A 14418-nucleotide genomic window follows, 5' to 3' on the forward strand; every position below is an offset into this window, starting at 1 on the left:
TTGTCAGAAATGATATAACGTCTTCTGCTTGAGCAGGGGAGTGGAGTAGATGACCTCCAAGGTCCCTCCCAATTCTGTTATCCTGTTAATCTGTTAAAGCCCTTTATCCTGCTGCCAGTCCAGCCTGCTACCAACAGCCCTTTATGGGATGCCCTAAAGCAGGGGTGTCAAACTCACAACGTCACATGACTGGTTGCGATGTATCGTGACTTTTTTTCCATTGTCGGCAATGGGGTGGGCACGGTTTCGGCACGATGCATCCAGCCCGCGGTCTGGCAGTTTGACACCCCTGCCCTAAAGGGATTCTCACAAAGATGCAATATGAAGGTTATAGGACGGCTGGGAAAGGGGCATTATGGGAGGGGAAAGCAGCAGCTCCTTCTCCCATAATGTGTGACAATCTCTGGATTCAGTATAGGCTGTCCCAGAGCCGCACAAAACGTTGAAGTGGTCAAAAGCACCTATGCTTTTTCTGCAGACACAATTTTTTTTTTTTCCTCAATACCGTTCTTCCACCCAGCCCCTTTGTCGCTGCCAACTGACCGGAAGAGATGTTCTGGTAAGTGCTGATGTTCCAGAGGGTCTGGAAGGCATCTCTTGAGGCATCTGGGTTCAAAGACATCAACTGAAAAAAAAAATGCAGAGCATCAGTGAACAGGAAGAAAGACATCGGGGAGCAACCCGTCGTTCACACGCAACGGTTGCGGCAGTGAAGGGTCTGTCCTGCGGTCAGGGACTTCCAAGGCTAAATCTCACCTTGGCTGTAAAGGCACCAGGTCACAGGAGGGGAAGGAAAGCCGAACAACATCAGCCCCAGCTCCACAGTGGCAAGAAAACAGTGATGGCACTGGCTATCTTACAAAGCAGAGGCAGATTTTGGCCTGTCCTTTGAGGCATTTCGATGCTCCTGAGAAAGGATTTGCCCCTTTGCCTCTGATTTTTCACATGAGCTAGAGAACTTCTGAATGCCAGGAGCACTCTTGTTTACAGAGGGGTCCTGCAAACATCGGAGTCTTTGCTCATCCCGATAATAAACACACTGGCTGAGGAGGAGAAGAGAGCACCAGGTCACGGATGGCTGAGCTATATAATTGCAAACGTGGAGCATTATCTGGCCGTTCCAGCGTCAGGAGGTGACCTGCAAGCATAGTGAATTCTCTCTTTCCTGGTGGGAAGTTCCTTACTATCTTCTCCTTGCTTGCAGGTCTTGTTCCCCACCGGAATCAAGTTCGGCCATCTAGGTACCCATCTCACCCAGCCATGAGATTCCCAAGAGGCAGCCCCCACCCTGTGACATCAGAAGTGAAAGATCCTCAACAGTCATGACTGATGATCTGCCATCAAGTTGGCATTGGCTTTTAAGCAACTGCAGGGATAGATTTTTCTCCATGATCCTGAACAGTTACTGTCTTGAAAAAGTAGTGATAGGAGAACTGTATTTCTAATGCCCCCCCTCCCTGCTGAAACCCAGCACGGTGGAGCCTTCTCTGCCTGGATGTGCTTATTCTACTTGGGGAAGTTCCGCAATCTGTGATTGTCCCACCTGGAGCCAGAATTCCACCTTTCCGGAAACCCAGGGAGGGAAAAGGGCAGAAACCGGTTGTGGATATCCTAATAAGCAAAGCAGGGGGGGGGGGGAAGATGAGCAGAGACTGTGTATATCCAATGTGTGTGTGTGTGTGTGTGTGTGTGTGTGTGTGTGTGTGTCTAAACTCCCACTCCTGTCCCAACTCCTAAGCTCTTTTCCCTGGGACTGTCTTGGCTCAGATAATTTCCAGGCTGGAGGTCACTTCCACTCACCTCATCCCACCCATCCAACACCAAGTTATCAAACAAACCAACCAACCCCAATTTGACTGATATCATCCCTCCCAGGTAAACAAGAAAAACAAGAGCTAGTTGAGCTAATTCTACTTTATCACAAGGCTACATTAACGGATTCTTGCAAGTCTGAAAGTACAAAATACCCATTGCCCCTTTTAACCCCCTCATCGTTGGGGCAGGTCCTTCCTAAGTTTCTTCCTCCGGCTGTCAAGCCCTTGGGGGCTGCCCCTTCCCCTGTCTGACTGTTTCCTAGGCAGCACCTTTTCCCCTCGTCCCCCAAAGTCAGGCACACATTCCGTCCCATCAGTGAGGGTTGCAAGATGGTTTGATTCGGGTCTTCTTCCCTGGACTGCTTGTTTTGAGGATCAACCCTTTGCTCCCCCTCTCCGCACATTTGATTGCAGCACACACAGAACCCCCCAACAGTTGTGAGCCAAGAGCTGCTGCTCACCAGGGTGCTAAAATCCACCTTCCCTGTCTTGTCTTGCAGAAGGCATTTGTCCCTCCCCAGTCCTCCATCTCTAGTAGAAAGCCTTCAAAAGCTTCTGGTCCCTGCCTAAGACGCTGGCCCAGCTCCTCCAGAAGAGGTTCCCCTTCTTTGATCTCTCTCAGAGCTGGGCTCAAAACCTTCTCTCAAGTCGCCAGTGTCAAAACAACATTTATGCTGGGGCTTTCTGCCCTAAGGGGTCCTTCCCAGACCCCCCACCCCCTTCATCCTCAGACGGCGGTGCTGTAAGGCTCTGTCTAGGTAGCACTTAGCTGCATCTACAGCGGGCCTCCTGCAGAGCTGCCAGCACAGCCTTTCCCTATGATTTACTACCGGGGCGCCTCTTTTAGCGCAAATGAAACAATTAGTCAGCTCCATTTTCACACACGCGCCAGAGGGGGAGACACAGCTTAAGCCTGGCTGGGGAAGGGCGGTGCAGCCGTTTTTGTCCAAATTATTAGCAGAGAAGAACAGCAGGACCACTGACCCGCCACGTCCACCTCCTTGAACCAAGGTGGCCCGGCAGGGTGGCAGCACGAAGTCCATTAGGTTGGCAACACGTTCCTTGGTGCAGTTGACATCATGCAGTTGTAAGGGAGGGAAGAAAAAATGGATGGATGCCAACTACATTAAATTGTGGCAGTGGGGTATGTGTTGTGTGTTGTGTGTTCAGGGACAAAAAGACCACAGGAAGAAAGGGCTTTAAAAGATTTTTTTAAAAGGCAGGCAGAAGCCTGAAAATGAAGGATAAGGAGCTAAATCTCAAAATACTGTAAAATGTCCCCAATTCTCCAATAACTTTCAGGAATGCAGAATTTAGCTAGCTGTTTGGATGGTAAAAAGCAAGCTTGTAATAGTTGTAACGTTAATAGAAATACTGCAGTTTGTAATAATATCGGTTCTGTAACATTTGCGTCGAGTTACCAACAGTCAGGTTGAACACAGAATTCTGTACTCTTCTAATGCTTGGTGAGTATGTGCCGTATACTGGTATTGACTCTTTTGAGACTTGACACAGATTATCTCCATGATCTGTTCCCCAATCTTTTCGTTCAGGTCTTCCCATAGCACACCCATTTCCTCCCTTTCCTTTTCCTACCATAGTTGACTTCTTTGTAGAACTGAATTCTGTACAAAATATGATAATTTCAGCCTGATCGTTTGATCATCTTGAGTAAAAACTTTGGATTGATTTGTTTGATGAGTTAGTCCCTTGACTGTCCCTGGGGGTCTAGGGCAGGGGTAGGCAACCTTAGCTCTTTTATGACTTGTGGACTTCAACTCCCAGAATTCCTGAGCCAGCACAGCTGGCTCAGGAATTCTGGGAGTTGAAGTCCACGAGTTATAGAAGAGCCAAGGTTGCCTACCCCTACTCTAGGGCAATTGGTCGCGGCCACATGGTCGTGCCCACTTCACCTTGGCCCAGCTGACCCACCATGGGCATTCAGCCCTGACTGGCCCGCCACAGACACTTACCCACGCCCCCCCAGCAGGCCTTCATTCACAGCTGGCCCTCCCTCAATGTTATACTGCCGCTACTGCTGCCCTGCTACTGCTCCCACATTGTCTAGTCACGGGCGATGTGCCATGGTACAAATCTCGATGGCCGATTCCCCCCACAGGACAGTTAGCCCCGCTTGTGGCGTGTCCACTGGTGGGAGGCGCAGGAGTGGGGGCAGCAACAATTAAGTGGGACAAAACCCAAGAAGGGCCAGCTGGGCTAGGGAGGCCCGGATGAAGTAGGCACAGCTATGTCTCCGTGAGCAATTGTCCCATTCCGGTCCATGGTATTCTCAAGAGTCTTCCCCACCACCAGTGTTCAAAAGCATCTGTCTCGGTTCTTCGAGGTCTAACTTTCGCATCCATTAAATGTCACAGGAAAAATCATCACGGCCACAATTCTGACCTTTGTAGAGATAGACTCGGGGTGATGACTGCTTTTTCAAGGCTTTCATTCCTACTCTACAATGAAGAATAGTCATTATACTCTGCAGCACATTTCTTGGCTGCTGGTTCTTTTACTCCTGATGTCTTCATTGTCAATTCTAAGACTGGTTGCTGTACCTGCTGACATTAATCAGGCCTTCTTTATATTTAATGGAAGCTCCATTTTTTTTTTCAATGTGCTCTCTGACTTTTATTACCAGGGCTTGCAAATGATTTGCATTTTTCAGTTAGTAGAGTAATGTCACCTACATAGAACAGGTTCCTGATGCTTCTACAACCACACTCACTTTCTTCCAATCCAACTTCCCTCCGTATATATACCACATATAACTTGAATAAATGAGGGAGGGGTTTTAAGCTTTGTCCCACTCCTCATTGGCATTCATGTCGTATAAGGCCTTCAAATGGACCTTGAAATACTTTAGAGCTTCGGGAAATAATAAACGACAACCATCATCCACATGGCAGCTGTCAAACTGGTTCATTTGTTTGTTTGTTTGTTTGTTTTTAGTGTGAAAAATCAAGAATTCTATAGGGCATCCTCCTCTTACAACGGTAATTGGGACCGGAACTTCCACTAAGCAATATAGTCTTATTTTAATTTTGGTTACATAAACCAACTTTATATTTTTTCCTTTTAACAGCCTTAATCTTGAATTCAGCTGTCATAGGATTGGATTTCTTTTCCATTTTTCTTCATCCCATTACACAGATTTCTTCAAGCCTTCAACAAGCTTCATTTTCCAGGTAATTCTCCTAGTTTATCGCTTGTGTTTCCCCTTTTAATTTTCAAAACTGCATATCCAGTTTTATCCTTTTTCAAATCATTCTCTTGGCCTGTCCTTCTCTACTTTCTCATCTTTTCAGATAAAATGTATTCCGCATCTGTCACACTTCCATTAACATCTTTTTAAACATAGCCTATCCATAGAAACAGACATTATTACTGACTGTATTGATATTACAGGTCGTAATTTCTGCCCCCATTCTTCAAAGATCTCCTTTAATATTTCCAACGTTATAATGTTTTGTGACACAAAATCCCAGTATTAACATATCAAGAAAAGGCCTGTACATTTTTCCTCTTCAAATCTGCTTCAAATCTTTAGTTCCCTCTAGTGTCCAGTTTCTAAACTCAACACTTGATCTTTTGTCATAACTTGCAACAGCCAGAATTGCCAGAATACATCTGTTTCCCATAAGAATTTATTTTTAAAGTTAATTCCAAACTCTTTTAGTAAAAGTCAATGTTCCAAATTTATCTTGATCCTTAAAATGCATCCAGAATTTTCTTAGATTAAATTCTTTAGTTCTGAAGCTTAAAATTAATTTTTCTCTTGTTCAGAGTTGAAGATAAACTCGTCCGAGGAAGACTTTTCAAATGGGTCATTCTGAAGGTTTCTAATAGTTTTAAGTTGGTTAAATTTCTGAAAATGATTAAAAAGTGAGGTGTCCAATGAAAGTGGTTAGAAAGTGAGGCAAATCATTAAGAAGTGAGGTTGGCAAACTCAACTGTGCTTTAAAAGGCACCACCCTAGTTGTGAGCAAAATGGCTACCCCCTTCATCGCTCAGTGCTCAAACCCACAGAAAACTGCTATTTTGCTGTCACCTCTCAAGGAGTAGCCATCCGGAACAGTTGTGGATGATCTCCCATCCTCTCCTTATCCAGAGAGGTTCCAAGAAATGAGTCTACCCACTGGTTTTTTTTTTGTATGTGCAGTGACCATTAGTTCAATTTTTATGGAACCATCTTCAGTTGACCATACCTCGCCCAGAACTCCAGGGCAAAGAGAGGATTTTGAGTGCAAAAACAGTTTGCAAAAAGTGAGGGATGGATATAAAATAACACTATCAAGGGCAAAGTCCAGTAACTCCCCCACCGCTTGGCTCCTGCCTCCCAGAAAAGAGGAGAAATCAAGAAGTTATGGATTTCACATTTTACTCAACAGTTTTCTTTCCTCCTCTTACTCACAGACAACGATGGTTCACAAAGCTCCCCTCTTCCCTGCTCCACAAAGTCACACTGTTCTCTCCCCCCCACCATGGTTCACAGGGATTTCCCAAGTATTAGAGCAGGATGAGAATCTTGCAGTCCTTTAGTGACCGACAGGCCATGATTTAGTGGTTCTAAATTGGGTTGAGTGGATATCAAAAAAGATGGAAGGGGGGGAGACGGTCTGGAGAATTCCAAACTGCAACATTTTCTGGGAAATTTGCCTATGCAAATGAGGGTGTTTCAAATTAACATATTCATCTCAACCACTGACTGCCCAAATATTTAGGCAGCACTAATGACGTGATTAAAAATAAAATCTAGCCTATTGCATACAGTTTGGATTCAGAGCAATTAAAAGCTTTGGTATGTGGAGAAAAAAAGAACTTCTATTTTAGGAGGGGGGGTTATCCCTCCTTTATTACTTTTATAAAGAGCTCAAGGTGGCAAACACACCTACAACCCCTTTACCCCACAACAATAACTCCGTGAGGCACTTGGGGCTGAGAGAGGGATTGGCTCAAGGTTGCCCAGCTGTTTCTTTCATGCCTAAGGGGACTAGAACTCCCTTTCTCCTGATTTCTAGCCTAAGACCTTAACCGCTAGACCAGGCGTAGGCCGCCTTGGCTCTTTTATGACTGGTGGACTTCAGAATTCCTGAGCCAGCATGGCTCAGCTTGGAAACCTCTCCCTTTCTCCTCAGCATGGCTGGCTCAGGAATTCTGGGAGTTGAAGTCCACGAGTCATAAAAGAGCCAAGGTGGCCTACCCCTGCGCTAGACCAAACTTGCTGTTTTATGGGAAAACCTGATCGGATTTACTATTACTTCATGGGAATTTTAGAAACTGCAGAGCGGAAAAAACAGCTGCAACTATTTTCAGCTTCACAATGTTTTAATTGAGAAGCCAACGTTTTACAACTTTCAAACTGCCAAAGTTGCCTCACATTGAAAACTTTTCACAGGAAATTTGCTGAGCTACATTTGTTATCTGTGCTTGCAGCCAAAAGAGCTTTTGATTCTATTCCTCATCTGACACAGCCCTCCCTCCCTCCCTCCTGCTTTTGTTCTTTTCTTTCTTCCCTTTCTCCTTCCCTCCCCTTCTTGTTTCCTTCCCTTTCTCCTTTCTCTTTCTTTCCTTCCTTCCTCCTTCCCTGCCTGCCACATTTCTCCTTCTTTCCTTTCTCCCCTTTCTCCCCTCCTTCCTTCCTTCCTTTTGTGATTTGCATCACACCATCATATAAATCAGGGGTCCTCAACCTTGGCAACTTTAAGACGTGGACTTCAACTCCCAGAATTCCTCAGCTAGCCGAGGAATTCTGGGAGTTGAAGTTCACAAGTCTTAAAGTTGCCAAGGTTGAGGACCCCTGATGTAAATGATGTAACTGACTCAAATGTTGGCATTACTACCACCATGGTAAACTGCTCCTCAGTTCAACGGATTTTGGAGGTTAATGGACACATCTTCCATACAATGAGCCTTTACAAAATGAGATATTCCGCATCTTATTCTTTGGTGCCACCTCAAGCCACACCTCATTTCTAAACCAACAGGTAGACCTTGTGTAGAAAGGAGCCCTCCCCATTTCTAGACTGGCCTTCTGGGGTCAAACAGTGTGCTGGTTTACTACTTTACCGGGGACCAGCTTCCTGACTCTTCCCATAATGGCTTCACCACCCTCCAGCCCTTTTGCCCAGACCTGCTGGAGAAGCCAACTCCTCTGGCATCTTTCGAGGCGTGAAGATTTAATAGTCTTAATGCGTGGAACAGCCAGGATTTCTATTGGCTGCCTGGAGTTGTGTAGGTGAAACAAGATCACGGCAGCCCCTGCTGGATTAAGATGTATGAACCCCCGAGCAGCTCTATAAATCACACCTACACTCGGAACTTAAAAGGCTCCTTTGCCCAAATGCATTATATTACTCATAATAGCAACAAGCCGAGTAGAGAGGTAGAGCACCAGAGGAGTCCGAGAGCAAATTCAACGGCTAAGAAAAAGCACATTCCTCCCAGCTCAGAATGCAAGGGGGGGGAGATGTTTGTCTGAAAACAGCCCCTGCTTCACAATTATCCTTCCAGGTTTTTCAAGTGACAACTTGGGCTGTTTCCCCCTCTTAAGCACACAAGAAGGCATCTTCCTGGACACCAGATGACCAGATCCTCATAAAAAACCTCTGGAGTCTTTCTAGGGGTTTTGAAGGAAAGCATCACCTTCTCTACTCTGAGCTGATCACACAAGCTGGTGTGAACTCACCACCTTCGGTGCGAATGCAACCCAGATCCAGCTTATAGGCATCTACTAGATAAAGCCCACACACTGCTCACCTCCCAAGGTGGAAAGTCCCGATTGGCAACTTATTTCTAAAGAGGGACCAGGTTCCCCAGAGAAAGAGTTGCGAGACTAGTTCACATTACCACATAAGCCACAAAGATCTGGTTATGTATCCACTCAGGCGATTTGGGGCTCCTAAAGCATCTGGCTCAACTGGGATGTCATAATGTAGCTGCAAGACGCAGACTAAACCCTCTCGGTTTATACCCTTAAACCCTTTGCTCCTTCTACCTCAAGTCCTTTTTTTTGTTCTCCATCTCTGTATGAGCTTCCAACGAGTGAGCCCTCTGCAGACAAAGACACTGGACCCTCTTTTCAAAATTTCTTCCACCCCCTTAAATATGTTCTTATGACCATACTTGGAATACTGCATCCAGTTTGGGTCACCGTATTATAAAAAAGATATTAAGGCTCTGGAAAGAGTTTATTAGATACGTCTAGTGAAAAGAAGGACGAGGGGGGACATGATAGCAGTGTTCCAATATCTTAGGGGCTGCCCCAAAGAGGGAGTCAAGCTATTCTCCAAAGCTCCTGAAGGCAGGACAAGAAGCAACGGGTGGAAACTCATCCAGGAGAGAAGCAACCTAGAACTAAGGAGAAATTTCCTGATAGTCAGAACAATTAATCAAAGGAACAGCTCCCCTCCAGAAGTTATGGGTGCTCCATCACTGGAGGTTTTTAAGAAGAGATTGGACAGTCATCTGTCTGAAATGGTATAGGGTGTCCTGCTTGATCAGGGGGTGGTGGACTAGAAGACCTCTAAAATCCCTTCCAACTATTATTCTGTTATTCTTATTCGGTTACTCTTTTATTTGACTATCCTATTAATCTTAGCAGATGATCTTTCCTCACACCTGCTGAAGGCAACTGTAATCCTTAAAATCTTAGAGGATCATAAAAACATTGTTGTGGGCAGGAGAAAATGTTGCCAAGAAATAACAAAGAGGATCCAAGTATTCTGGGAGGAAGAATGTGCCCATGGACCCAATTAAACTCCCAAACTGAAATAGGCAAGTCCTATCCTCCTTTTAAATAAAAAAATAAACATTTTTCCCAGCCAGACTTCGTGAAAAATCCAGGTTTTCTGCCTTAGAATGGCTTTCTGCTTCATATGTTATCTCTGGGAAAGCATGGATTGGTTCCTGACCATCACATCTGCGGAATACAGGTAATCCTCATTTAGCAAGCTGATCGTGTTTTGAAAGGAGAAGAGCTGTCTGGTTATTTTTATGGGGGTGGCTGCTATCAACCTGGGCAGGATTGGAGAATGGGAAAATGCTGTACCCCAAGCAGCTGATGGATCCAGATGGTCTTCTAGGGAACTTCCCACTTGGTTTATCAGCAAAGCCTTGGAAAAGCACGCTAAAGCAGATGATTGAGAGGGTTGTCCCTAAGCCCCTTGAGCAGAGATAAATTGGCTCTTTGCCTTACCAGGAAGCAGAAAATAATACTAGTTTAAGAGCTGGAGCATACAAGGAGGGCTCTCTGTATGAATTAGATGGAATGAGGAATAGATGCATTTTGAAGGCCCATTTAAAATCCTAATCTGTAGTAAGCAGATGCAGCTTACGTCTCTCTTCCTCTGTTGCATCTACACAGCACAGGCTGGCCAAGCTCTTCCGTATCGTATCGTGTGGCATTTTCTCCACAAGGATGATGGGGAAGGGAGGTGGAACAATTGACGTCTTGCTGTGAGCAATTTCCATCGTTCTCCGCAGACCAGATCCACCAGGTTTGTCTTGACCCGGACTCCCAACGGTAGTCAGGTCAAAGCAAGGTAACCTTGGAAACAGCTCGTCTTCTTCATGTGGATTCTTTTCAGCTTATAGATCTTCAAAGATGTGGGAAGAGCCAGTGGAAATATGGGAGCCATCGCCAGCTTATTCAACCATTGCCCTTCTAGGCTAATTGTATCTATTAGAACAGGACTAGCCCCAAGGGATGAATGTCTTCTTGGGTGCAGAACGTTGTGCTGCCTGCTTAAAAGAGGCAGTTAGAATGAAAAGGGTCTCCCTTGATCTATAGAAGATCTCTGTAATGACAGACCAGTGTAAAATATTTCATTCAGTGGGTGAGATGATGGAGAAAGTGGCCTTGCAGCTCAAGGTGCATGTGGATGAATCTGATTATCTTGGTCCATTTAGTCCAGGGGTCTTCAAACTTGGCCCTTTGATGACTTGTGGACTTCCAACTCCCAGAATTCCTCAGTTGGTCATTTTGATGAAACTGCGGAGTTGGATACAGACTCTCAGGGGTCTTCAAACTTGGCCCTTTTATGACTGGTGGACTTCAACTCCCAGAATTCCTCAGTCAGCCATTTTGATGAAATTGCGGGGTTGGATCCAGACCAGGGGTCTTCAAACGTGGCCCTTTTATGATTGGTGGACTTCAACTTCCAGAATTCCTCAGTTGAAGTCCACCAGTCATAAAAGGGCCAAGTTTGAAGACCCCTGGTCTATACCGATTGACTTGGTAGATGAACCATGCTGGAAATTAAATGGGTAAATATGACCTTGCTGGTTCTCCTGGAGTTATTGGTGGCTTTTGATACAATCAGCTATGGTATCCTTCTCGACGAAATGGGAAATTCGCCATGGCCAACTCACTGCCAAACAACCCACCGTAGGACAATTCAACATACACAAAAATTAAATTAATTCCAACGGAACTGTGGCCAATAATAATAAAGTCAATCCAGAAACACAAGAGTTACAATGATTTCGACAAAAACAGACTGACTAATAATAAAAGTAATGGAATGAAATGGTGACGGTAATCTAGCGCTGAAAACAATTCCCATGGCGAGTTGGCCGTTGACCACTTGAAAAAGGGACTTACTGCCGTTTCCACACTCGCAACCATGCCGACATCCCCCTGGTCACGTGATCAAAATTCGGACCCCCTTGGCGATTGACTTGTATTTATGACAGCTGCAGTGCCCCGGAGTCACGTGATCCTCTTTGGTACCAAAAGTGGTGTTTATTTTTATCCTGGAAGCTTCATCCATTCTATCAGATGGTGTAGGACAGGGGTAGGCAACCTTGGCTCTTTTATGATTCGTGGACTTCAACTCCCAGAATTCCTGAGCCAGCCACACTGAGGTGAAAGGGAGAGGTTTCCAAGCTGAGCCATGCTAGCTCAGGAATTCTGGGAGTTGAAGTCCACCAGTCATAAAAGAGCCAAGGTTGCCTACCCCTGGTGTGGGAGACAGAAAGGCAGTTATTGACAGTTGACATTTGTTGATGGGAGGGCGGAAATAGGATGGCTCTGATAGGATGGTGGTGGTGAAAATGGAAATGGGAAGATTGGTGGCGATTTTTTAAAATCTTCACAGACGTCCCCTTTTGTGTCCTTCCGAGAAACAAAGTCAATGGGGAAGCCAGATTCACTTAACAACCGTGTTACTAACTTAACAACTGCAGTCATTCACTTAACAACTGTGGCAAGAAAGGTCGTAAAATGGGACGAAACTCACTTAACAAGTGTTTCACTCATAATATAGATTTTGGGCCTCAATTGTAACTCGAGGACCACCTGTAGCCCAATCATTGATCGAAGGGTTTAGCCTCCAGACCCCATTATCAGCTTTGTTGCTCTTCTCTGCACTTTTTCTAGGGCATCAGCATCTTTTCTCTATCTTGGCTCCTCTGGATTTTCCCTTTGATGTCCCCCCAAACTCCCTCTCCTTCTAAATCATAAACAACCTTTATTTTCGCAACCCGCTTCTGAACTGCTGCCAAGAAAGTTGAAAAACTCTTTCTCTCTCTCTCTCTTTTAATTAGGAGCTGACATTCGGTAAAGCAAGCGCTCTGCTTCCAGCCTCATTGTTATTTTCACCTCAGGGCCCTGAGAGGTCCACAAACATTACAATTAAAAACAAACAAACAAGGAGAGTTGCAATTCAGACCCTGGTTAGGAAAGGTGCCTGCTTTGGCGTACAAAAACAAAAAACAAAGATAACCTGACAGATGGCAGGATGAATCTGGGGGTGACCGGGGACAATCAAACAGCTCACCATCTGGAATGGGGGGGGGGCTGAGTGGCCCACAGCAGCCATTCTGCAATAGGGAAGCCCCTACCTCCCGACAGCCATTTTGTAAGCGACTGACAACGTGCTTTCAAAACTCCCACCAGCCCCAAACCTTTTATTGTCTTCGGAAAGACCAGAGTAACTCCTGCATAGCTCATCTCAAAAAATATTAGGCTCCAATAAACAGTCATGAGGGGGAGCTTAAGGAATTCGCTAACATGTTGAGCTTCTTTAAATGGTTTTAAAAGACAACTAGAGCGGCTTGTGGAAGAGAAGTTTGCCAACGGTGACGAATCTGCATAGCTAAAGGGACTCAACAGTTCAGGTTAAAAAAAAAATGATGCAGCTGCTATAGGAATTGCACTGACTAAAAGCATCAGACAGCTTGGGGGGAAAGAAGAGGTGGCCGCTTGAATGAGAAACAGAAAGAAATTGTGATTGTGTGAGATTTCAGATTCTTTTTTTTTAATCTCGCTCATTTTGAAAGTGTGCACAGCTTTATGGCTTTCTCTCCTTCCAGAGATAGATATATCTACAGCTGTTGCTGAAGACCGAAAGCTGAACAGACGCAGTAGCTACACAAGGTTCTCCTAATGACCCCATGTTCTGAGCCCATCCAAACCACAGCTTGGGAACATTCCCATCTTGAAGACTAGCCATATTTCTGCATACTGTAAACAGAGTATGAAGAAGAAACCAGCAATGGAAGCTGTAGCATTGGTCTTCTCGACTGGACCACACCAGGATCAAATACCTCCCTCATAGCTGGTCCTAGCACTAGCCCAGGGGTCTTCAAACTTGGCCCTTTTATGACTTGTGGACTTCAACTCCCAGAATTCCTCAGCCAGGCAGTCATAAAAGAAGACCCCTGGTCTGGATCCAAGCCCGCAGTTTCATCAAAATGGCCGACTGAGGAATTCTGGGAGTTGAAGTTCACAAGTCATAAAAGGGCCAAGTTTGAAGACCCCTGGCCTAGCCTCTGGTTTGACACCAAGAATGCCTCTTTCCATTTATTCAGGAGTTAAACACTTACCCTGCCTTTCCATCACTGCACATTAGCCCACCTTCCTCTTATTTTTCTCTCCACCACAACTCTATGAGGTGTGCTGGGCTGAGAAAGACCAACCTTACCTAATCAGCTTGTACAACTAAGTGCCTCTGATGGTGGCAAAGCCGGGATCAATGTCACCGCCCTAACCAATAAAGGCTTTTCTGCTCTAGAGCTAGGGAATTTGAAGAAGCAGCTTTTGCCCGCTTGTTCCTAATCTAACTGTGCCGTGAGAGGTCCTGGTCAGGATGCTGTTAATCCGCTGAGGTGTGGCAGATGGGTTCTGGCGAATCTTATCTCTCCAATAAGATGGCGCCCCCTTTCCTACCTCTGGAGCATTTCCCCCCCCCCCAGTCTACTTTATAATGTCAAACCATTTCTTCATCATCGTAGCTGTTCTTGCATTTCTGCCTCTACGACTTGCTGTTGGAGTCAATTCATCTTTGATATTTTTAGTTTTTTCTTTGGGCTGCTTATTTTAACCTCTGCTGCTTTTAATTTGCTGCTCTTCTACAATTTGGCTTTAATTGGTTTGTTGTGTTTTTGATTTGATTTACATGACTTTCATGGGGGTTTTGATGGCACCTTGCCCTGGGAGCTATTAGCTCCAGGGCGACTCTTAAATCTTCAGCCTACATAACTCAAGCTATGTCACTGGGATGGGCTGTGGTTGGGGGCTGCTCACAACCGCAGCCACTGAAAGGGATCCAGTTTCTTGGGAAAGAAACTGAAAAAGACCAGAGGGTTCACAGCCTCG

At 45.4% G+C, this 14418-nt stretch overlaps 1 protein-coding gene across 1 annotated transcript in view; it reads right to left on the bottom strand.

Moving 5' to 3' along the window:
* Positions 1 to 14418, bottom strand: part of LOC120318916 (protein FAM178B-like) — a gene marked incomplete at its 3' end in the record, with an annotated part of 74634 nt that overhangs the window by 29550 nt on the left and 30666 nt on the right. Inside the window, exon 11 of the mRNA XM_039367075.1 lies at positions 544 to 625. Within this exon, the coding sequence (XP_039223009.1) occupies positions 544 to 625 (82 nt within the window). The remainder of the gene's footprint in view (positions 1 to 543; positions 626 to 14418) is intronic.

The sequence above is a fragment of the Crotalus tigris genome, unplaced genomic scaffold (genome assembly GCF_016545835.1).
Source record: "Crotalus tigris isolate CLP2741 ecotype Arizona unplaced genomic scaffold, ASM1654583v1 scf7180000020534.110733, whole genome shotgun sequence".
Lineage (NCBI taxonomy): Eukaryota > Metazoa > Chordata > Lepidosauria > Squamata > Viperidae > Crotalus > Crotalus tigris.